The 23,371-nt window shown below is 41.7% G+C and overlaps 1 protein-coding gene across 4 annotated transcripts; it reads right to left on the reverse strand.

Annotated features, from left to right (window-relative positions):
- Positions 1-736: 736 nt before the first annotated feature.
- LOC120573619 (serine-rich adhesin for platelets-like) lies at positions 737-20,684 on the reverse strand. Of its 4 annotated transcripts, none has more exons than XM_039823451.1 (12): positions 18,880-20,684; positions 12,114-18,759; positions 11,442-11,506; positions 11,227-11,272; positions 11,094-11,149; positions 9,525-9,646; positions 9,251-9,310; positions 6,889-7,060; positions 5,842-6,003; positions 5,267-5,361; positions 4,313-4,527; positions 737-2,948 (listed from the first exon to the last, which is right to left on the reverse strand). In XM_039823451.1, the coding sequence occupies exons 1-12, from the start codon at positions 19,275-19,277 to the stop codon at positions 2,895-2,897; spliced, it is 8,091 nt and encodes a 2,696-aa protein (XP_039679385.1). In that variant the 5' UTR covers positions 19,278-20,684; the 3' UTR covers positions 737-2,894. The 4 variants fall into 4 exon arrangements, with proteins under 4 accessions (XP_039679385.1, XP_039679384.1, XP_039679386.1 ...); XM_039823450.1 differs by having other exon boundaries at positions 12,114-18,730; positions 18,851-20,684; XM_039823452.1 differs by having other exon boundaries at positions 12,114-15,399; positions 15,760-20,684.
- Positions 20,685-23,371: the final 2,687 nt, after the last annotated feature.

The raw sequence follows: 23,371 nt of genomic DNA on the forward strand, positions 1-23,371 counted from the left end.
CATGTATATCTTTCATTTCCAATGTGTATATCATAATGTATTCTCTTCAAAATTCTTTATTGTCAAATGTGTGTCTCAGGTGGAAAACTCTGAGGCCATCTGGTGGACAGGTAGAGGATGGCAACGCAGGGGCCCTGGGGAAGGGAGAATGTGGCTGAAGAAAGGCAGAATGAGGAAAGCAGGACTGTGTGTGTGTGTGTGTGTGTGTGTGTGTGTGTGTGTGTGTGTGTGTGTGTGTGTGTGTGTGTGTGTGTGTGTGCGTGCGTGTGTGTGTGTGTGTGTGTGTGTGTGTGTGTGTGTGTGTGTGTGCGTGCGTGTGAGAGACCCAGAGTCAAATGATGATCAGGACCATCTCTGTGCATCCATTACAGAAATACTAGTCTTTATACTAGTCTAATATATCATCAGTACTTATATTTCTATTCTATTCTTTTATTTTCATATGTTATTCCTTTTAGGGTGACTTTCAAACATCTTTCCAGGGACTACAGATGAAAAGATTTGCCTTTTGGCTAATTCTGATGCATCCAATGATGTTTATTAGTGTGCACTTTGCCTGTTGAAAGCCAATACATAAATTCATGTAAAACGTAAATTATAGAGTGTGGTCTAGACCTACTCTATCTGTAAAGTGTCTTGAGATAACTCTTGTTATGATTTGATACTATAAATAAAATTGAATTGAATTGAATTGAACACATTAAGCTAAAATGACTCAGTCTGGGACAGAAAATGATTCATTTCCAATAAAATAATTTATTTCAACTAGTAGTGCAAAAATCACAATACATTCAGTCCTCTCCTGCCTCCGATCTTAATCATCATAGGCTGAAAGCATCTGTGCTTACTCGACAAACTCAAAACTTCAGATTTCAAACAAATCTGGTCCTTAGTTCAGTACATATAACTGCCCATTTACCAAAGTTATCCCAATGCCAGAATCTCTCTTCACTGCTCCAGTCAGAGGCAAAGGTGCTCATTCCCCGGACTTTGCCCCGTAATTCAAGAAAAATTTCTGTTAGAAACTATTTAAAACTCTCTCATACAAAGCTAGTTAGTGAACTTCTGAAAACATTGGGGAAAAAAGGACAAAAATGTCATAAAAAGCAACAAACGTAAAAGAAAAGAAAAAAGTGACAACGTGGTCTTAATCTCCCAAAACTAATCATATTTGTTGAAAGGGGACAAATCTCCCTCTTCTAAATATTGGGGGGGGACATATCCCTTGCACACCCCCGATACCCCCCTGCCTATGTGTGTGACATCATTATCAACTGTAGGTCGCTGACTTTTAGGTGCCCCAGTAATTCAAGCTCACTACCAACTGATCTAGGGAGCAGTTGGAGAAACAGCCATTCAAAGTACCTCTGTGCTACTAAGGTACATGTGAAATCTCCACCGGGAGGGGGGGGGGTGTTTCGTGCCCTACGTGTGTGTAAATATTAGCACAACCTCTCACGATCATGCATTCCATCATGCTTCACAAATGACCACAGAGATGAATCAATACCTTTTTGAACTGAAGCTACACAAAGGTAACATTTATGACAGGGCTATTCGACTCATAGAAAATGTATTTATGTTTCCACTTTGGTGTGCTCTCAGTTTAATAAATAAATAAATCAAGCAATAAAATAAAATATATATCTTAAAATACAGGTATAAACAGGGTGCGATTTGTGAAGAAAGCAGAGTTGTTTTTGTTTTTTATCATGCACAGCAAAACAAAACATGCAATAAATAAATCCCCCTTTCAATACCATAGATAGTGCCACTCGGCCGTCCATGCCAAAACACTTTTGCACTTCAATATCCAATGGAAAATAATCTCAAAATAAAATTGCACGACATAAACATAAAACACAAAGCTTTCAAGCTGGAGAGCGGAGTTCAATTCGCAGCGAAAACAAAAGACTTTCACCCAGGAAACTTCGTTCGTTCCTCGGGAGTGTTTTAACCACAATCTTTTTCCTAAACTTAACTAGTCTTTTTGGTGCCAGAACTTAACTGTCATTGCCGCATGACGCTCACTTTTTCGGGCCCCTGAAAGGACCATCATCTGGCGGCGCCTGTAGCCGGCTCACAGTCGTCCTGCAGAGACGAAGTTTAGTTTAAGCACCAGATTAAAGATTTTACGTTAAAACACTGGTTCCCAGGGCAACCTCTAGCTCACCCAGTGAGAGCGTGCGCCCCCATGTAGACTGAGTCCCCTGCAGCAGCACGGGTTCGAATCCAACCTGTGGCCCCTTTTCTGCATGTCATCCCCCCTGTCTCTCCCTTTCCTGTCTATCCACAGTCACTATTGAATAAAGGAAAAAGCCCCCCACCCCCAAAAAGCACCGGTTCCCTTGCACAGTACACCGGTTTCCTGGGTGAAAGTCTGCAAAGAAAACGCTCTGCTCCCCCAGCCCTGTGGTTTAGGACCAACCCATCTGCCCTGACCTTTTACATAAGACATTCTGTGCGCTGCTGTTTCCTAGAGAAGGCAGAGGTGTCTGCACTTTTTTGGTTCATAAAATTTACCTGAATTCACAAATATGTAGGATATTAATACAGACATTCCTGTACATTGCAACGTCTGCTGCGATCTATTATTATCAGCTGGAGCGTGCAATGCATGCTTGACGTCGCTGTTTGAAGAACGTTATCGCTCAGCAGTGTGGATGCTCACATCGTTATAGTTATAGTTATGGTTATAGTTATTGTTCTGTGCTTTAAAAACGTGGAATACATACAAATTAATGTGCCTTACTATTGGTAGCTATATGTACGAATGGTTCATGAGAACAACTTGAACAATTATACCTGCTGCATTTTATATCCATAAAAATGCGTTTATATTAGGCAGCAAAAAGAAATAAAACAAGTAGACATCATCATCAAGTTTTCAGTTCTCAGGCATCAAAGGATGTTGATCTCTTGACGATCTGAGGTCTGTTGATTATCATCTGTGGAAAGAAAGAAACAAAGAAAGAATTATTAAAATGAGATAAACAATGTGCTAAAAACAGCACTTAACCCCTGTGTTTCTGGAGATGTGCGCTGACAACCTGTTCTCACTCCCAACTCGTAAAATACTGACGCTTGGTCGGTGGCTCTCAGCATTGGATGCAGACCCAAAAATCACCCTTTACCTTCTGTACGACACGCAACGGGAAGAGCAGCAGCTTGACCGCGGCACTGTAAGATGACGTAGTATGAAGAGCGACAACGGTAGCGAGTAGTATGAAAGACGTAGGGAGGTTTGTTGGGGGGGGGGGATGGATGGGTCAAACAACACAGGACTTTGACCCAAGAGACCAGGGTTTTTGTCCCGTTCTTGTCCTGCGTCACACTGAAACATGCATTTTGAAACCCCACCAACGATCTTTTCCTAAACCAAACTGTCCCGTTCTTGTGCCCCGTGTCAGTTAAACGTACGTCCCGACCCAGAGCGTCACAAAGTGTCGCTAAGAGTCCCGACCAAGCGCATCTAAAGGCTGATTTATGGTTGTGCGGAGGCCACACGCAGAGCTTTCTCCGTAGCCTACGTAAGTGGCCTGAAGTTTATACTTGTGCGTTGGTGTGTGCGTCGATCTCTTTAAGAGAAAAGCAGGGCGGCATGTGTGTCTTAGTGGGGAGTGTGTGGTAGAGCGAGTGAGAGAGTGACGGTGATTAGCTTCGGAGCGAGTAGCGACTCTAGAGTCATAGTGAGAGAAACAAAGTGTCTCCTCTGTTCTTTCTGACCACGGTGGGAAATCTGGAGCAGGAGAAGTTAACTCTCCTTGATTTCATGTTGTTTATGGAGAAGGAGAACCAGGAAATGAGTCGGGGGAAATGCAACGTTACGTGCTTCGCCGCTACGTGTAGCGAGAGGTGCACGTCAGGCTACGGCATAGGGTCTGTGTCTCCATGGACCTACGTACGTAGCCACGGCGTAGATTTAACGCTAGGGATGCACGATATGAGGAAAATGTCAAATTGCGATAATTTTGACTGATGTTGCGATTGCGATATGATTCACAATATTGGAGGGAATGATCCATTTTTTGGATCATCATTCTCATTTTCATTGAAACACAAATAAAAATATACTATAGTCATGTAGTGTGATTTTTGCAAGAATCTGTACTAAACAAAGATGTTTTCCTTTAGTCTGTAGGATAGGATTTGTAGGCCCAGGATGTCTCTGCAGCACCACAATACTTAATTCAGAATGGTTAGACACATATATTGTGCCCCCTCTGTGATTTGGATATTGCACTAGTCCATATTGCGACACTTTTTGCGTCGCTTTTTGACGCAATGGGAGTGAGAATGTATTGGCACTGACCGGGTTTGTTGGAATGACTCTGTGGGGTATGCTGTCAGACCATGAGAATCCAGCATCAAAAGAGGGAGCGTTGTGACTGTGAGCCAACGGGCTCCACTGTCTGCTGTCAGTATCCAAAGATGGTTGGGTGAGCTGGTAGACAGGTGCAGGATGTACATAAACGTCTCTGTGGACGGCTGATGCTTCAGGTGCGAATGCAGGGTTTCCCAACCCTCCTAAAAATAGAACGACAAGGGTTTATTTACAAACATTTCACCAGAATAATTTCAGTATATGTTTGTACAATCATGCCAGGATGACCAAAACACAGATCAATACTGGCCTGCAAAGGCAGAGAACAGTAACTATGGAATCAAGTTTTAAAAATTTTTATTTAAAAAAAAGTAAAAAGGGTTTTAAGGTTTTCAGGCAGCTGGTGAACTGGCAGGCAGACAAAACGTTTTAATGCCCTCATTTGTTTTTTCATACTTTTTAGGCTGACTATTTTACCCCAGAAAATCATTGCCCCAGAACCTACATGATACCTGCAGATACTGCACTCTGCCTTTGCAATGCAAAGAGGGGAAATGCAGTAAGTACCAACAAAATGTGTTCCTTCTGCTTTATGATAAAAAAAGAAAGTAAAGAAACCCAATGTGATGTGTCCGTGTCAGTTTGTCTGACTACTATTAATATCAATATTGAAATATGTTAGAATATCGAAAATTACTTTACGATTGAATACATTTGAACATGTGATTTTTTTACCCTGTATACACAATTCCAAACTACAAATACAAAATTGTATCATTGCTTTTAAATGCAAAATGAAGTGTGTGTGTGTGTGTGTGTGTGTGTGTGTGTGTGTGTGTGTGTGTGTGTGTGTGTGTGTGTGTGTGTGTGTGTGTGTGTGTGTGTGTGTGTGCGTCGGCGTGCATGTGTGTGTGTTTAGTTTATAATATTTTACAAACTCACCAGCATCATATGTGCCAGTGACGCTGTTGGCTCTGGACCACTCAAAGTCTTCAGCCATCCACTGATTCACCTGTTTGTTTTTAATGTCTTTATTCCTGCAGACACAGAGGAACCAGTCATGTTTTTGTTATTTCAAAAGATGTGCAGTAAATATACTTGACCATAAAGAGGGGGGTTAACAAGAGAAACAGCTTTGGAATGATGGTACCATTATTGGCCAATGTCTTTTGCACCAACTGTCTTCTGCACAAACATATATATATATATATATATATATATATATATATATATATATATATACATAATGTATAGCGTGCAAATGAATGAACAAGAGATTGATTGTTGCTGTTTATGAGTTCCCTAAAATATAAAACTGTTTTCTAAACAGATATCAGGGTCAGCTAATGTCATTCAGTTGTGCAGTAGTGATACAGTAGTGCACAGAATCCCCATGGTTACCACACATTGATCGCTCCCCGTGTGAAAAGCCCTTCATGGTGTAATGTTTCATGATTTTTTTCCCAGGTTGGAAAAATGTTTTAACGAGCAACCAGTAGTTTCTGTGTACAGCTTACAGTGATTCCTTGCGTTTGCTGATCATCAGGTATGCAGTTAAGACTCCCAGAGACACCAACAGGCAAGCAAGGGTCACACTTAACCCTATGTAGAAAGCAGTCCTCACTATAGGGTAGCTACAGTCATTGCCCAAGTACCAAGTGGAATCCACATTTAGGCACCTGGAAAAAAGCAGACAGAAGCAGAGATCAAAAAGTGGATTCAAAGACTAAAAAAGTGAATTTAGAGCCTAAAAAAGTGGATTCAGAGACTAATGCACACTAAGACAAAAAAATGGATAGTTAAAAATCAATGACAGTAAAATGTTTAAAACAAAATAAGTATAAACACTAAAGCCATAGAAATTATAAGACACCAATAAAATAAGTATGAGTAATGATGGGACATCATGTGAAAACCAGACTGAATGAGTAGTTTAGTCTACATTTAAAGGTATCAATATTTCCAGCTCCCCTCAGATCCTCCAGCAGGCTGTTCCAACGTCTCGGTGCGTAGTGGAACAGCTAAAGAAGAAGAGCTGGAGGATCTGAGGGGCCCTTCTGGTTCCTAAACTAAAAGCATTCGTAAGAGGTAGTCCGGCTGTGTAGGGCCAGTGTAAAAATTGTATTAATTAACCCCTGCAATAACAGCACTGTCTGTACAGTATATAAAAATGAATATGGAATTCCCTAAAGAATAACTGGGAGAAAGACTAACGGTTGGAATGTATGACCCTTTTTGGATAAAGACGTTTGGGTTTATCCATACAACTCAACTCTAAATAATACACCATTTCTCAACTTGGACCAAACAAGTATTAGTGCAAGGAAGTTTGAATGTTTTGTTGACTTGGTAAAGTTCATACATCTACAATAAACCAAACTGAAAGTACTGTATTGTATTTATTATTAACTTTCAGTTCTTGGGCAAAATTAAAGAAACTGACTGATAATGTCAATTTTTGCTTATTAACCATCCTTAATATTTAACTGTTGGCTTCATTTAGCGGATGACTTTATTATACACATCTTTTTTAAAGCATTGAACTGAGAGCTCAATCAACTTACTGGCAAAGAGGTCCAGTGCTACTGAACAGTCTGCAGATTCCCTTATTGTAGCATGTTTTAGGGCGTGGATGTAGACTGTTGCATACAGTCACACACGTGATGGCTCCATCAACAAGCACAGGTTTGTAGTATTCAACAGCATCTGAATCGCCCACAACACTTTTACATACAGCTGGTGAGAAGAACACAGACATAAAGAGTTCAGAAAGTTAACTGTCAATTGTAGCTTTGCCAAATGTGCATTTACACTCAGTGGCTACAGTTTCTTCATGCCTTCAGAAACACCTCACATTTTTAAAGGCCTCCATTCAAATAGGTGCTTATCGTGCCATATAGCCATAGGGCCCTATCTTGCACTCAGCGCAATTGCCTTTGTACACCGACGCATGTATCATTCCTATTTTGCACCCGATGCACAGCGGACTTTTCCCTCCACAGATGCACGTCGGTAAATTAGGGAATGTATTACTTTGTGCTATTCTGCAGTTTTTACAAGAAAAAAAAAAAAAAAAAAACAATTCCGCCACTGACCAGGAAAAACCTGGTCTAAAGTCAGTGGCGCTAGTCTAAAGTCAGTAGCCGTTATTCAGATGCTATTTTAGGGCGCATGCTTGGCCATAATGTAGCGTGTGCACAACGCGCATACACTTCTCTCATCTACAGCAGTTCCCATTTTTGAAAACCATACATAATTACAAAGGAAAATATTACTGAAAATGCGCTTCATGTGTTTGGATAGATCAGGAGGCACTTACAGTCCTCAAAAAGTCGCAGCATTCTTTGTGGCTTGTTGTGTTTTACACATTTCCATGAATCATGGATGTGTTGATGACATAAATGAGGAAATATTAGAGGACTTAAGGAGACGTGATGTTGAACTACGGTGGGATTGGACACTCCGGCGGAATCTGGTCCGGGAGTAATGCGCGATGCGCTCCTGATGGAGCGGGTGGACGGAGATGGATTGGGGGGAAGAGGAAGGGGCACAACAGGTGCAGGTGGTATGTTTGGAGGCCCACGCTCCATTGCTGCAGCAATCCTCTCCAGACTTGAGGAGATGCGCCCGAGTGGCCGCAGCAACATCGCCACCCAGCCAAGACGGGCATTTATTACTTTGCCGCCGTCATAATAGCAATCCGCCATGGAACAAGCGCCCTGCTCTTAAAGGGAATGTGAGATGACGCTCTGATTGGTTTATTGCACGTTACGCCCAAACCACACCTAGCTACTTCAGACCAACCCATTTTAGATTTGCGTTGGGCGCAAGAGTCATTTATCCCGCCGGTAAAATAGCAACAGCGCCCGAGATCCGCCCACAAAGCTACTTGCGTTTTGCGTTTCATACTTGCGTTTCAGATCGTTAAAATAGGGCCCATAGTGTCATCGGTCATACAGTATGTTGTAGCAATGTTGTAGTCTATGTCCACGACGTTCCACGTCCAATATGAGTTTTCTGTTGCACGACTAAAACTACTTTTGAATGTACACATGTTCCACCAAATGAAATGTATAAACCTTTTTGGATAAAGACGTTTGAGTTTATTCATACAACTCAAGTTGAAGTTTGAATCTTTTGTTGACTTGGTTAAGTCTTGGTAAAGTCCATAAATCTAAAATAAATCAAACTGAATGTATTGTATTTATTCTTAACTTTTAGTTCTCGCCCCTAAAGCACTGAACTGAGAGCCAGAGGTCCAGTGTCGCTGACAACAAGTTCCTTCCAGAGTCTATTTTGCAGCGGCACCGTTGCTCCATTCGGTGCTTAGCGCCACTCAAGACGATTGTGATTGGTTTAAAGAAATGCCAATAAACCAGAGCATGTTTTTCTCTCATCCCAGAATGCTGTGTGGACTAGCCAGACCTTCCTCTGCAGCGCTTTGGAGGAAGGTCTGGCAAAGCGAGACTATAACAATGGTAATCCATCTTTACCACATCCTTTGTCTGATGCTTTAAATATTAGATCGCAGCAACATAATTCCTCCATATTTATGTTAGCAGGCTAGCAGGTGTACCTAAAGTGGCAACTTAGTGTATAGGCTATATTTTAATAAAGCACACACCCATACATCCAGACAGTTGTAATAAAAGCTTGAAAATGTTTCCTTTTTCAGTTCAGGTTTCAATGTTCTGTCTCCATACGTCTACCCCTAACAAATCTAATAAAGCAATTAACAGGGCTTTTAAGAAATTGTACTAATTAAATAAGCATGAAAATGTGAATGAGTCACAAAGCAAATTGGAGCATATGTTTGAGAAATGTTCAAGATTTGTAAAATGTATTAATCAGCTTGCTGTGTGTTTGTTTTAAAATCACACTGATGATGTTGATGAATGTCATGACACACGGTGCAGTAATACTTACATCCAATATCTGCCTCTTTTTTATTCACTACAGGCGTAGTTGATACATCGTAGGGACAATCTGAAAATTAAGAAGACGAAAGAAATACTTTGCATTATGCCAGCAGCCTATACCATAATGTATTTTTGTGGCATACAAAACATAGTTTTTGTTCAGAGGAAAAAGTTATAACATAAAGCTTACTACTTTAAGGCCTCATGCAATCAATCTCATGGTTTGCCAACAGTACATACTTTAGATAATTATGTATGTAAATATTGATTTTCTATCTTACCTGCTGTGCAGCCAACAAGCTGGCCAATAGCCTCATCAACTGCATGGAAGTCGATAACATATATTTCTTCTTGGCTGCTGTTGTTTGGGATCGCCAAAACCACGTCATGTGTAACACTAACACTGAGGCAGAAAGAATTTGTTATAAATTATTTTTAAACTATGTATGCTACCATTGTTTACCTGTATATTTGTATATACATAGCAAATGTCACATAGCATGTCCGTATAGATTAAGTCATTGTTTTGCAATCCCAAAAATGAACGTCAAGGATATAGCATCACGCAGGAGAAACAAAACAGGATACATGAAAGCATGAAACATAGACATGGATAGAACAAGGAAAAACAGAGAATGCAAAAAACACACAACCATGAGCAAACAACAGGGAAACATTAGCACAAAAACAGGCTGACAAGGATAGATGTGCTGGGCAGGACAACAGAGACACATGAGGTAATCACAAGAACAAAGAATTAAAAAACTGTCAAATGGTAAAATAAAATAAAGTAAAAGTCCAAAGGCCAACTGGCCTAGAGCAAAACTAGTGAAAAAAGGTGAACATCTGATGACAAATGGAGATAAAAGTATTGGCAGGCTACTTTAAAGAGGTGTTGCTAGCTTGTCTATTGACCTCTATTTAGTTTTCTCACTCTCAAAACTAATGAAGCCTATTTTAACTTTTTTGTTTGAATGTTTTTAACTGCTTTTTTAGTGTTTGAACTGCCTTGTTGATGAAATGTGTGGCTTAAATAAAACGGCCTGTATTAGTTTTTCTTCTACTTAGAATATATTATTTCTTACATAAGAGATACACTTTTAGATATTATCTCCATGTGTGAGATGACATCCGCAAAGTAAATATAACTGTCAAATACAGTGTAGTGGAGTAAATAGTACAATATTTGCCTCTGCGATGGGGTGGGCTATAAAGTAGCATAAAATATAAAATACTCAATTAAAGAACAAGTACCTCAAAATTGTATAGGACAGTACTTAAGTAAATGTACTTAGTTACATTCCAGCACTGATCAGAACTGTTTACTGGTGCGGGCGGTAGTACAACACACACCGGAGATGTTACATATTAGCAAACACAAACATTTCAAGCATCAGCTAAGTAACTTTTGGACACTTTTGTTCCTTGAAATAAACTGATCCGAAATAGCTAGATGATAGAAAATGATGCGTGTACTCTAGCAGTTACGCAAATATGTAATGACAGGTGTATTGCTCATGACCCCAAAAAGTGCAATGTAGAGTGCAAAGTTGTTTGGATGAGCGAGAAAGCTGTACACAGCAATTCAATAGGCCAAGCAATCGGCCCTTTCAGAATAGGCATGTTTTCAACTGGAACTGCACTAGTCCTTTTAAGGGTGAGATCAAACTGTCTCCTAAAAGTCATTGTGCAAGTGGAAAGTTTCCTTTCTGAAAATCCTTTTGCCAATTAACAAATCTTTCCATCTGAGGCTGCCAACATGCGAGAACAAGATTCCTGGTTCCCTAATCTATGCTGATATATTCAATGACTTTATGTGGACATTTTCAGTGGTGCAGTGCTCAAATTACCCTTTTGTTCTTGGTGTGATACTGTAGACAGCCATGGCTTCAATTGATAATCTCATCTGAAAAATAAAGATGAAACAATTGTTAATATCATATCTCTGATTCAATAATCAGAAAGGGGTTTGAATGGCTTTACCTCTTCCACAGTGTTAACTGAGAATCTGACCGTAGGGGGTCCACGGCTAAGAGAAAACAATAAGAGAGAAACTGTTGTATCACAAGCACTTAGAATTTAACAACCCTGTTATATTAAAACATTTTGTACAAACAAAATGTCTATTTCGGTGTTTAACAATGTAAAGCAGAATACAATGATGACTCCATGTTTTGAATAAATCACAGGTACATTACCTGACACTAGTTACCACCACTTCTTTAAAGTTTGGTATCTTCTTTGCTTTGTAATATCTTTCCATCTGAAATAGTCACACATTAGTCATATGAGATCATTTATCCTACTCAACATATCCTACTCTACATAAATTGTGTCAGTGCTGTTTGGAGTAGTATAAAACCCCAAAGTGGCCTTTTTCATTTTGGTTTTAATAATCCTTTACTATGATGTATTATCTCCTATCTTTGTCAATTCCCAAAAGCTAAAATCCAACTGTTTTGACTTATACTATTATCACTAAAATCTGAATTTTTGGACTTTCCGGAAAAGGTTATTTTAGAAACTTTTATGCATCACTAGCCTTGCCATTGTTTCAGCATGTTGCAATGGTTGCATCATATGGTTAGTTAATGTTCTGGCTACATGGCATACTCATTTTAGGTCATTAAAGTTGAGCTGAACATGTGTATCCAGAGAACAGTTTTGCAGACATATGACTGCTTGTTCAGCTAGTACGTTGGATAAATGCAGTATTGCCTCTCGTCTTTTCTCCAGTCACCACACAAGTAGTGGTGTAAAATCCTAAATGTTAATGTAAAGTCCTCAATTTTATAAAAACAAATGCAAATAGATGTGTTCAGTACCTACATGGCTATAAAACAGCATAACTCATCCATTTTTCCATTTACCTGGTTGATGAAGTTTCCAACAAAGTCTCTGTATTCAGGGGAATTTTTGTCTTCATATTTGTCTTTAAATTCCTGATTGATCACCACATTAACAATAACTGGCCTGTCGACGGTAACTGGCACAATAGTTGGTGGAAGAGATGTAGGTTTGGTAGATTGTGTGGTTGGTTGTGTAGTTGGTAAAGTAGTGGGTTGTTCGGTAGATAGGTCAGTTGGTGTTACAGTTGGTGTTTTGGTTGGTGTTTTGGTTGATTCAGATACTAAGGTGGTACCGGCAGGCTCAGATGTTGCTGTATCAGTAGAACCTGTAGGTTCATTTGGCGATGTGGTCTCTGCAGTCTGCGATGATACTGAAACAGTTGAACTGGTTGATTCAGATACTAAGGTGGTACCGGTACGTTCGGATGTTACTGTATCTGTAGAACCTGTAGATTCAGTTGGCAAAGTGTTCTCTGCAGTCTGTGATGTTACTGACTCAGTTGGACCTGTTGATTCAGATACTGAGGTGGAACCAGCAGGATCAGATGTTACTGAATCAGTTGAACTGGTTGATTCAGATGTTGACATGGTACCAGCAGGCTCAGATGTTGCTGTATCAGTAGAACCTGTAGGTTCATTTGGTGATGTGGACTCTGCAGTCTGTGATGTTACTGACTCAGTTGGACCTGTTGATTCAGATATTGACGTGGTACCAGCAGGCTCAGATGTTGCTGTATCAGTATAACCTGTAGGTTCATTTGGCAATGTGGTCTCTGCAGTCTGTGATGTTACTGACTCAGTTGGAACTGTTGATTCAGATACTAAGGTGGAACCAGCAGTCTGAGATGTTGCTGTATCAGTAGAACCTGTAGGTTCATTTGTCAATGTGGTCTCTGCAGTCTGTGATGTTACTGACTCAGTTGGAACTGTTGATTCAGATACTGAGGTGGAACCAGCAGGCTCAGATGTTGCTGTATCAGTAGAACCTGTAGGTTCATTTGTCAATGTGGTCTCTTCAGTCTGTGATGTTACAGACTCAGTTGGAACTGTTGATTCAGATACTGAGGTGGAACCAGCAGGCTCAGTTGTTGCTGTATCAGTAGAACCTGTAGGTTCATTTGTCAATGTGGTCTCTGCAGTCTGTGATGTTACCGACTCAGTTGGAACTGTTGATTCAGATACTGAGGTGGAACCAACAGGCTCAGATGTTGCTGTATCAGTAGAACCTGTAGGTTCATTTGTCAGTGTGGTCTCTGCAGTCTGTGATGTTACCGACTCAGTTCGAACTGTTGATTCAGATACTGAGGTGGAACCAGCAGGCTCAGATGTTGCTGAATCAGTAGAACCTGTAGGTTCATTTGTCAGTGTGGTCTCTGCAGTCTCTGATGTTACCGACTCAGTTGGAACTGTTGATTTGGATACCACGGTGGAACCAGCAGGCTCAGATGTTGCTGTATCAGTAGAACCTGTAGGTTCATTTGTCAATGTGGTCTCTGCAGTCTCTGATGTTACAGACTCAGTTGGAACTGTTGATTCAGATACTGAGGTGGAACCAGCAGGCTCAGATGTTGCTGTATCAGTAGAACCTGTAGGTTCATTTTTCAATGTGGTCTCTTCAGTCTGTGATGTTACAGACTCAGTTGGAACTGTTGATTCAGATACTGAGGTGGAACCAGCAGGCTCAGATGTTGCTGTATCAGTAGAACCTGTAGGTTCATTTCTAAATGTGGTCTCTGCAGTCTGTGATGTTACCGACTCAGTTGGAACTGTTGATTCGGATACTGAGGTGGAACCAGCAGGCTCAGTTGTTGCTGTATCAGTAGAACCTGTAGGTTCATTTGTCAATGTGGTCTCTGCAGTCTCTGACGTTACCGACTCAGTTGGAACTGTTGATTCAGATACTGAGGTGGAACCAGCAGGCTCAGATGTTGCTGAATCAGTAGAACCTGTAGGTTCATTTGTCAATGTGGTCTCTGCAGTCTCTGATGTTACCGACTCAGTTGGAACTGTTGATTTGGATACCACGGTGGAACCAGCAGGCTCAGATGTTGCTGTATCAGTAGAACCTGTAGGTTCATTTGTCAATGTGGTCTCTGCAGTCTCTGATGTTACAGACTCAGTTGGAACTGTTGATTCAGATACTGAGGTGGAACCAGCAGGCTCAGATGTTGCTGTATCAGTAGAACCTGTAGGTTCATTTGTCAATGTGGTCTCTTCAGTCTGTGATGTTACCGACTCAGTTGGAACTGTTGATTCAGATACTGAGGTGGAACCAGCAGGCTCAGATGTTGCTGAATCAGTAGAACCTGTAGGTTCATTTGTCAGTGTGGTCTCTGCAGTCTCTGATGTTACCGACTCAGTTGGAACTGTTGACTCGGATACCACGGTGGAACCAGCAGGCTCAGATGTTGCTGTATCAGTAGAACCTGTAGGTTCATTTGTCAATGTGGTCTCTGCAGTCTGTGATGTTACCGACTCAGTTGGAACTGTTGATTCGGATACCGCGGTGGAACCAGCAGGCTCAGATGTTGCTGTATCAGTAGAACCTGTAGGTTCATTTGTCAATGTGGTCTCTGCAGTCTGTGATGTTACCGACTCAGTTGGGACTGTTGATTCGGATACTGAGGTGGAACCAGCAGGCTCAGTTGTTGCTGTATCAGTAGAACCTGTAGGTTCATTTGTCAATGTGGTCTCTGAAGTCTGTGATGTTACCGACTCAGTTGGAACTGTTGATTCAGATACTGAGGTGGAACCAACAGGCTCAGATGTTGTTGTATCAGTAGAACCTGTAGGTTCATTTGTCAGTGTGGTCTCTGCAGTCTGTGATGTTACCGACTCAGTTCGAACTGTTGATTCAGATACTGAGGTGGAACCAGCAGGCTCAGATGTTGCTGAATCAGTAGAACCTGTAGGTTCATTTGTCAGTGTGGTCTCTGCAGTCTCTGATGTTACCGACTCAGTTGGAACTGTTGATTCGGATACCACGGTGGAACCAGCAGGCTCAGATGTTGCTGTATCAGTAGAACCTGTAGGTTCATTTGTCAATGTGGTCTCTACAGTCTGTGATGTTACAGACTCAGTTGGAACTGTTGATTCAGATAATGAGGTGGAACCAGCAGGCTCAGATGTTGCTGTATCAGTAGAACCTGTAGGTTCATTTGTCAATGTGGTCTCTTCAGTCTGTGATGTTACAGACTCAGTTGGAACTGTTGATTCAGATACTGAGGTGGAACCATGAGGCTCAGATGTTGCTGTATCAGTAGAACCTGTAGGTTCATTTGTCAATGTGGTCTCTGCAGTCTGTGATGTAACCGACTCAGTTGGAACTGTTGATTTGGATACCAGGGTGGAACCAGCAGGCTCAGATGTTGCTGTATCAGTAGAACCTGTAGGTTCATTTGTCAATGTGGTCTCTGCAGTCTGTGATGTTACCGACTCAGTTGGAACTGTTGATTCAGATACTGAGGTGGAACCAGCAGGCTCAGATGTTGCTGTATCAGTAGAACCTGTAGGTTCATTTTTCAATGTGGTCTCTGCAGTCTGTGATGTTACAGACTCAGTTGGAACTGTTGATTCAGATACTGAGGTGGAACCAGCAGGCTCAGATGTTGCTGTATCAGTAGAACCTGTAGGTTCATTTGTCAGTGTGGTCTCTGCAGTCTGTGATGTTACCGACTCAGTTGGAACTGTTGATTCAGATACTGAGGTGGAACCAGCAGGCTCAGATGTTGCTGCATCAGTATAACCTGTAGGTTCATTTGTCAATGTGGTCTCTGCAGTCTGTGATGTTACAGGCTCAGTTGGAACTGTTGATTCAGATACTGAGGTGGAACCAGCAGGCTCAGATGTTGCTGTATCAGTAGATCCTGTAGGTTCATTTGTCAATGTGGTCTCTGCAGTCTGTGATGTTACAGGCTCAGTTGGAACTGTTGATTCAGATACTGAGGTGGAACCAGCAGGCTCAGATGTTGCTGAATCAGTAGAACCTGTAGGTTCATTTGTCAGTGTGGTCTCTGCAGTCTCTGATGTTACCGACTCAGTTGGAACTGTTGACTCGGATACCACGGTGGACCCAGCAGGCTCAGATGTTGCTGTATCAGTAGAACCTGTAGGTTCATTTGTCAATGTGGTCTCTGCAGTCTGTGATGTTACTGACTCAGTTGGAACTGTTGATTCAGATACTGAGGTGGAACCAGCAGGCTCAGATGTTGCTGTATCAGTAGAACCTGTAGGTTCATTTGTCAATGTGGTCTCTGCAGTCTGTGATGTTACTGACTCAGTTGGAACTGTTGATTCGGATACTAGGGTGGAACCAGCAGGCTCAGATGTTGCTGTATCAGTAGAATCTGTAGGTTCATTTTTCAATGTGGTCTCTGCAGTCTGTGATGTTACTGACTCAGTTGGAACTGTTGGTTCAGATACTGAGGTGGAACCAGCAGGCTCAGATGTTGCTGTATCAGTAGAATCTGTAGGTTCATTTTTCAATGTGGTCTCTGCAGTCTGTGATGTTACTGACTCATTTGGAACTGTTGGTTCAGATACTGAGGTGGAACCAGCAGGCTCAGATGTTGCTGTATCAGTAGAACCTGTAGGTTCATTTGTCAATGTGGTCTCTGCAGTCTGTGATGTTACCAACTCAGTTGGAACTGTTGATTCAGATACTGAGGTGAAACCAGCAGGCTCAGTTGTTGCAGTATCAGTAGAACCTGTAGGTTCATTTGTCAATGTGGTCTCTGCAGTCTGTGATGTTACAGGCTCAGTTGGAACTGTTGATTCAGATACTGAGGTGGAACCAGCAGGCTCAGATGTTGCTGAATCAGTAGAACCTGTAGGTTCATTTGTCAGTGTGGTCTCTGCAGTCTCTGATGTTACCGACTCAGTTGGAACTGTTGATTCGGATACCACGGTGGAACCAGCAGGCTCAGATGTTGCTGTATCAGTAGAACCTGTAGGTTCATTTGTCAATGTGGTCTCTGCAGTCTGTGATGTTACTGACTCAGTTGGAACTGTTGATTCAGATACTGAGGTGGAACCAGCAGGCTCAGATGTTGCTGTATCAGTAGAACCTGTAGGTTCATTTTTCAATGTGGTCTCTGCAGTCTGTGATGTTACTGACTCAGTTGGAACTGTTGGTTCAGATACTGAGGTGGAACCAGCAGGCTCAGATGTTGCTGTATCAGTAGAATCTGTAGGTTCATTTTTCAATGTGGTCTCTGCAGTCTGTGATGTTACTGACTCAGTTGGAACTGTTGGTTCAGATACTGAGGTGGAACCAGCAGGCTCAGATGTTGCTGTATCAGTAGAACCTGTAGGTTCATTTGTCAATGTGGTCTCTGCAGTCTGTGATGTTACCGACTCAGATGGAACTGTTGATTCGGATACTGAGGTGAAACCAGCAGGCTCAGTTGTTGCAGTATCAGTAGAACCTGTAGGTTCATTTGTCAATGTGGTCTCTGAAGTCTGTGATGTTACCGACACAGTTGGAACTGTTGATTCAGATACTGAGGTGGAACCAGCAGGCTCAGATGTTGCTGTATCAGTAGGACCTGTAGGTTCATTTGTCAATGTGGTCTCTGCAGTCTGTGATGTTACAGGCTCAGTTGGAACTGTTGATTCAGATACTGAGGTGGAACCAGCAGGTTCAGATATTGCTGAATCAGTAGAACCTGTAGGTTCGTTTGTCAGTGTGGTGTCTGCAGTCTGTGATGTTACCGACTCATTTGGAACTGTTGATTCAGATACTGAGGTGGAACCAGCAGGCTCAGATGTTGCTGAATCAGTAGAACCTGTAGGTTCATTTGTCAGTGTGGTCTCTGCAGTCTGTGATGTTACCGACTCAGTTGGAACTGTTGATTCGGATACCGCGGTGGAACCAGCAGGCTCAGATGTTGCTGAATCAGTAGAACCTGTAGGTTCATTTGTCAATGTGGTCTCTGCAGTCTGTGATGTTACCGACTCAGTTGGAACTGTTGATTCGGATACCAGGGTGGAACCAGCAGGCTCAGACGTTGCTGTATCAGTAGAACCTGTAGGTTCATTTGTCAATGTGGTCTCTGCAGTCTCTGATGTTACTGACTCAGTTGGAACTGTTGATTCAGATACTGAGGTGGAACCAGCAGGCTCAGATGTTGTTTTATCAGTATAACCTGTAGGTTCATTTTTCAATGTGGTCTCTGCAGTCTGTGATGTTACCGACTCAGTTGGAACTGTTGATTCGGATACCAGGGTGGAAACAGCAGGCTCAGATGTTGCTGTATCAGTAGAACCTGTAGGTTCATTTGTCAATGTGGTCTCTGCAGTCTGTGATGTTACCGACTCAGTTGGAACTGTTGATTCAGATACTGAGGTGGAACCAGAAGGCTCAGATGTTGCTGTATCAGTAGAACCTGTAGGTTCATTTGTCAATGTGGTCTCTGCAGTCTGTGATGTTACAGACTCAGTTGGAACTGTTGATTCAGATACTGAGGTGGAACCAGCAGGCTCAGATGTTGCTGTATCAGTAGAACCTGTAGGTTCATTTGTCAATGTGGTCTCTGCAATCGGTGATGTTACTGACTCAGTTGGAACTGTTGATTCAGATACCGAGGTGGAACCAGCTGGCTCAGATGTTGCTGTATCAGTAGAACCTGTAGGTTCATTTGTCAATGTGGTCTCTGCAGTCTGTGATGTTACTGACTCAGTTGGAACTGTTGATTCAGATACCACGGTGGAACCAGCAGGCTCAGATGTTGCTGTATCAGTAGAACCTGTAGGTTCATTTGTCAATGTGGTCTCTGAAGTCTGTGATGTTACCGACTCAGTTGGAACTGTTGATTCAGATACTGAGGTGGAACCAGCAGGCTCAGATGTTGCTGTATCAGTAGGACCTGTAGGTTCATTTGTCAATGTGGTCTCTGCAGTCTGTGATGTTACAGGCTCAGTTGGAACTGTTGATTCAGATACTGAGGTGGAACCAGCAGGTTCAGATATTGCTGAATCAGTAGAACCTGTAGGTTCGTTTGTCAGTGTGGTGTCTGCAGTCTGTGATGTTACCGACTCATTTGGAACTGTTGATTCAGATACTGAGGTGGAACCAGCAGGCTCAGATGTTGCTGAATCAGTAGAACCTGTAGGTTCATTTGTCAGTGTGGTCTCTGCAGTCTGTGATGTTACCGACTCAGTTGGAACTGTTGATTCGGATACCATGGTGGAACCAGCAGGCTCAGATGTTGCTGAATCAGTAGAACCTGTAGGTTCATTTGTCAATGTGGTCTCTGCAGTCTGTGATGTTACCGACTCAGTTGGAACTGTTGATTCGGATACCAGGGTGGAACCAGCAGGCTCAGACGTTGCTGTATCAGTAGAACCTGTAGGTTCATTTGTCAATGTGGTCTCTGCAGTCTCTGATGTTACTGACTCAGTTGGAACTGTTGATTCAGATACTGAGGTGGAACCAGCAGGCTCAGATGTTGTTTTATCAGTATAACCTGTAGGTTCATTTGTCAATGTGGTCTCTGCAGTCTGTGATGTTACCGACTCAGTTGGAACTGTTGATTCGGACACCAGGGTGGAACCAGCAGGCTCAGATGTTGCTGTATCAGTAGAACCTGTAGGTTCATTTGTCAATGTGGTCTCTGCAGTCTGTGATGTTACCGACTCAGTTGGAACTGTTGATTCAGATACTGAGGTGGAACCAGAAGGCTCAGATGTTGCTGTATCAGTAGAACCTGTAGGTTCATTTGTCAATGTGCTCTCTGCAGTCTGTGATGTTACAGACTCAGTTGGAACTGTTGATTCAGATACTGAGGTGGAACCAGCAGGCTCAGATGTTGCTGTATCAGTAGAACCTGTAGGTTCATTTGTCAATGTGGTCTCTGCAATCGGTGATGTTACTGACTCAGTTGGAACTGTTGATTCAGATACCGAGGTGGAACCAGCTGGCTCAGATGTTGCTGTATCAGTAGAACCTGTAGGTTCATTTGTCAATGTGGTCTCTGCAGTCTGTGATGTTACAGACTCAGTTGGAACTGTTGATTCAGATACTGAGGTGGAACCAGCAGGCTCAGATGTTGCTGTATCAGTAGAACCTGTAGGTTCATTTGTCAATGTGGTCTCTGCAGTCTGTGATGTTACTGACTCAGTTGGAACTGTTGATTCAGATACCACGGTGGAACCAGCAGGCTCAGATGTTGCTGTATCAGTAGAACCTGTAGGTTCATTTGTCAATGTGGTCTCTACAATCTGTGATGTTACTGACTCAGTTGGAACTGTTGATTCAGATACTGAGGTGGAACCAGCAGGCTCAGATGTTGCTGTATCAGTAGAACCTGTAGGTTCATTTGTCAGTGTGGTCTCTGCAATCTGTGATGTTACTGACTCATTTGGAACTGTTGATTCAGATACTGAGGTGGAACCAGCAGGCTCAGATGTTGCTGTATCAGTAGAACCTGTAGGTTCATTTGTTAATGTGGTCTCTGCAGTCTGTGATGTTATCGACTCAGTTGGATCTGTTGATTCAGATACTGAGGTGGAACCAGCAGGCTCAGATGTTGCTGTATCAGTAGAACCTGTAGGTTCATTTGTCAATGTGGTCTTTTCAGTCTGTGATGTTACAGACTCAGTTGGATTGTTGATTCAGATACTAAGGTGGAACCAGCAGGCTCAGATGTTGCTGTATCAGTAGAACCTGTAGGTTCATTTGTCAACGTGGTCTCTGCAGTCTGTGATGTTACTGACTCAGTTGGAACTGTTGATTCAGTTACTGAGGTGGAACCAGCAGGCTCAGATGTTACTGAATCAGTTGAACTGGTTGATTCAGATACTAACGTGATACTGGCAGTCTCAGATGTTACTGTATCTGTAGAACCTGTAGATTCAGATGATGTTGGTTCAGTTCCTCTAGGTGGTTCAGTAGGATTAGTTTCTGTTATGTCAGTTAGACTGGTTTGGTCACTTCCTGAAGTAACATCTGTCTTCTGCCCCACTTCGGACCACTGTTCATGATCATGAATTGAGAAATTTTCTGGGAAAAAAAAGGAAATAAATTGCTTAAGCGATCAAAGTTGTCTAACTGTTGGACAGATGCCATTTACATTGAAATTCTACAGTATAGGACTTTTTTTTCTTAATATTGGCTTGAAGGTGAGAATTTGTCTGGGGATCCAACACGCCCTTATACCTAAACTAGGGTTTAAGGTGCTTAAAAGAAAGAAATGTCACTATTGAAATATTGTAAATTGATTAGGTTGACTTTGACAGGACATTTCATGCTTTTTTCATCAGTCAGTCGGTTTCACCAGATGTTTTTGTAGTCAGTCACTTACTTAAGTTATTCTTTTTTCTAATGCAGTACTTTTATAGCTATTATTTGAATTTATCAAAATTGATATCCATCCCAATCAGGTCAGGACGTAACATTTGAATATCTATAGCTTTTATAATTATGGGGTACACTCAATATTATATTATAGTAGACAAACACTTCCTTTTACAACGCAATACAATCAACGGCAGCAAACTGACTAGCAAGCTGCAACCTTGAAAATGACTATAAAGATGAATCCGATTCTCTCACAAACTCAACATTCTCACTTTTATGAAGGGATGATTTATTGCAGGGCTGTTGAATTGGCCTGGTTTAGTGTTAGCTAGGTGTACAGAGTACACTGGTAACTAGTTCAGGGAAAGACAAAACAGTGGAGAGGTTCCTTTGATGCTCAAAGCAGGTATGGTTTCGGTCTCCTAAAAATGGCATCTCTATACTACTAATTTCAACATGCCACCTAGATCAGATTTTTCATCAACATAATGAGACCTGATGAGCATGATTAATATTGTTATGGTTCTGTCCAAGTAACTCAAAGCATTTGATTATGGTTGTATTATATAGATCCCTTAAAGAGCTATACCAATTACATAGTTCTTTCGAGAGACATCTTAAGGCTTTCTTAAGAAATTATTAGTAAATTGATCACATGCAGGACACAAACACCTTCACATGATGCAGACCTGTGCGTCAAACAAGTTGATTGGAACCAACTCCTGTCAGGAGGTCCAAAATGAAGAAGCAAAAAAAGGGCAGCAAATACATGTCGTCCAAAGCCTTTCGTCCTTATATACAAATGTAATTACCAGTAAAAGATGACCAAAACTATATCAAGAAACAAGAAGAGTGGGTAAACCCGATTAAATGGGATCATAGGCCATTTACAACCATAGTATGTCATAAAATCAGCTGAAAAAAGAAATCTGAACACAGGTTGGGGAGAGCGGGGTATGTTGTCACATGGGTAAGTTGTCACACTGTTCATAACTCCACCATTAAGGGCTCTATCTCAAAAATCAAATAGCCACTTTGTGTGACTTCGTCTTCTATAGTCAACTTCCTGTTCACATGTGGTCAAGGTCGCTCTAATCTGAGGTTAGCACAATTTTCAGATTTTTCTGCTTAAAAAGTAAAAAATGTGCACTTTAAATTTTATGCAATACAACTTTGTTAGGTATGAATGTTAAAAAAAAATATTTTGCACAAAATAGGAAACAATAACGTGTCTTTTGATACTTTAGCTGAAGTGCTGTGTTGAGCTAATCTTGAGATTAAGCCAACATTAGAACACATGTCAGTTTGGGGCAAATTGTGTCAATGACTTTGGGGCAAGTTGTCACATGTGACCAGCCAGCAAAGGAAGAAAACAACACAAATCAGCAATTCTTGACACATCATTGAAGCAGCAACTAGAAATAGAAAAGAATAAGGCTCAATCTAGCAAAAAGCTGTTTCAAAAGAAAGGGAAGCAAGGGGGGAGTCAATATCTGGACCTACGAAGAACAAGACAGATAAAAGAAGAAACATTATACAAGAGTCATCATCAGATGATGAAGAGTGTTACTGCCTCGTCTTTGGCCCTGTTTACACGAATACGCTTGCGGGTGAAAACAACAAAATATTTTATCAGATGTGCCTTGGCATTTGTGTGTGTGTGTGTGTGTGTGTGTGTGTGCGCGCCCCGCATGTGTGTGTCTACCCCATGTGTATGTGTGTATGTGTGTGTGTGCCCCGTGTGTGTCTGTGTGTGCATTGTTTGGAGCAATAACTCCACCTGCTCGTCTGTCCAGACAAAATTGTCAGCTTTTGTTGCTAACTTCGCACTACAAGGGAGAGGAGAGGGAGAAAGGAGGAGGCGAGAAAAGGTGCAAGGTGCAAGCATCATGGGCCCATTTGTTGCATTTTATACATTTTACCTAGGTCACTTTTGGATGACTGTTTGAAAATAGCTCCACAAAGGCTATGTTTAGACAGA

Source organism: Perca fluviatilis, chromosome 14 (genome assembly GCF_010015445.1).
Source record: "Perca fluviatilis chromosome 14, GENO_Pfluv_1.0, whole genome shotgun sequence".
Taxonomy (NCBI): Eukaryota; Metazoa; Chordata; class Actinopteri; order Perciformes; family Percidae; genus Perca; species Perca fluviatilis.